General features: G+C 58.3%; 1 protein-coding gene across 1 annotated transcript in view; it reads right to left on the reverse strand.

Moving 5' to 3' along the window:
• Window positions 1–1,275, reverse strand: part of LGALS7 (galectin 7) — a 2,461-nt gene extending 1,186 nt beyond the window's left edge. The window contains exons 1-2 of the mRNA XM_012809097.2: window positions 1,270–1,275; window positions 826–914 (exon numbers count right to left, since the gene is read on the reverse strand). Coding sequence (XP_012664551.1) covers window positions 826–914; window positions 1,270–1,275 — 95 coding nt within the window. The remainder of the gene's footprint in view (window positions 1–825; window positions 915–1,269) is intronic.
• Window positions 1,276–1,478: the final 203 nt, after the last annotated feature.

A 1,478-nucleotide genomic window follows, 5' to 3' on the forward strand; every position in this document is an offset into this window, starting at 1 on the left:
CCTCCCAAGTAGCTGGGACCACAGGCGCCCGCCACAACGCCCGGCTATTTTTTGGTTGCAGCCGTCATTGTTTGGCGGGTCCGGGCTGGGGATTCGAACCCGCCACCTTAGGTGTAGGTGGCTGGCGCCTTAGCTGGGTGAACTATAGGCGCCTAGCCCACAGCACCCTTCTTGACAGGGACCCAAAGATGTCACACACCACAGAAGGAAGCCTTGTGAGCTGCTGGCTAGGGAGCTCAGGTTCCCAAGGCTGCCCACGGTTTCTCTGGGCCCCTGGCACACAGCCACCCAGACCAAAGTCACTGTGCTCCTGTGCCCTCTGTGTTTTCAGAGTCTGGGAGCTGCCAAGGCATGGCACTGCTGATGGCCAGGGTGTCCCAATTCCTCGGGAACCCTCAGTTCCCGGGGAATTGAGGGACAATCCCAAGGGCCCCAATATGTTCAGAGCACCCTGTCATTCAGAAGGACCAAAGGGCCCTCCCAGAGTACTGGCTGGCAGGACCTGCCAGCGTGCAGGGTGTCTCCAGGACTCAAGGCACATCTCCAGAATTAAGGGGACTCAGACATGGAAGTCAGAGGACTCTGTGTCTAGGAACCTTGAGATTGACCTGGAACTCTACACACTTAGGGGGTCTTGGGAACCTGAGCCACAAGGGCACGGGGCAGCTAAAGGAACACATCAGATTTCAGAAAGGGAGGGTTGGCCTGGGGACACCAAGACTGGTGGGCAGAGATGGCCCCAAGACCCCCATGTCTGGGCTGCATGAATTGGAGTCACCTGAGTCTGAGGACCTCCTCTCTTTCCCCAGGGTGCTAGAGTCTCACCTGCCAGCCTGGTCAGGGACGAAACCTCGAATTCTGAGCACAGTACCTGGGCGAATGCCCTCGGGCAGCGTGGTCTTGTGGGGGATGTTCTGCAAGAGCAGAGTGTGGGCACATCTTGAATCTGGGAGATGGAAGACCATCACCCCACAGAGGGGCCAACCAGGACCCAGACCAGCAGAAAGCAGTGGAAGAGAAAAGGGGCAGTCACAGGAAGGAAAGACACAGGGAAAGACATGGGGAGAGGAACAAAGAAAAAGAGACAAAAAATGTTGGAGAGACCAAGAGAAAGCCACAAAGAGGGAGATGGGGACCGCTGGGATGAGCCCAGAACACCCCACAACATACTCCTGCCCCTTTCTCCATGGACAAGGCAGCTCTGTGCCAGGCCCCAGCGCCCTGCCCACATTGCCCAGCCTGGGCACCCAGAGCACTCACGGAACTTACCGACATGGCTGAGACAGGGACAGACAACAGTGCTGGTGGTGGGGAGACTGCTGGGGACTTTAATAAAGGCAGGCAGGGCGGGCCCTGATGACTCACCACCTCTTCCCACCCACCACCTACACCTGGCACAGACCCTGGCCCCAGGCAAGGCTGGTCAGGCTGGTGTACCACTCTCTTCCTGGGACCCTGGCCTTCCTGTCACTGAGGGT

Source organism: Otolemur garnettii, unplaced genomic scaffold (assembly GCF_000181295.1).
Source record: "Otolemur garnettii isolate 467f Iridium unplaced genomic scaffold, OtoGar3 scaffold00100, whole genome shotgun sequence".
In the NCBI taxonomy this organism is placed as follows: domain Eukaryota; kingdom Metazoa; phylum Chordata; class Mammalia; order Primates; family Galagidae; genus Otolemur; species Otolemur garnettii.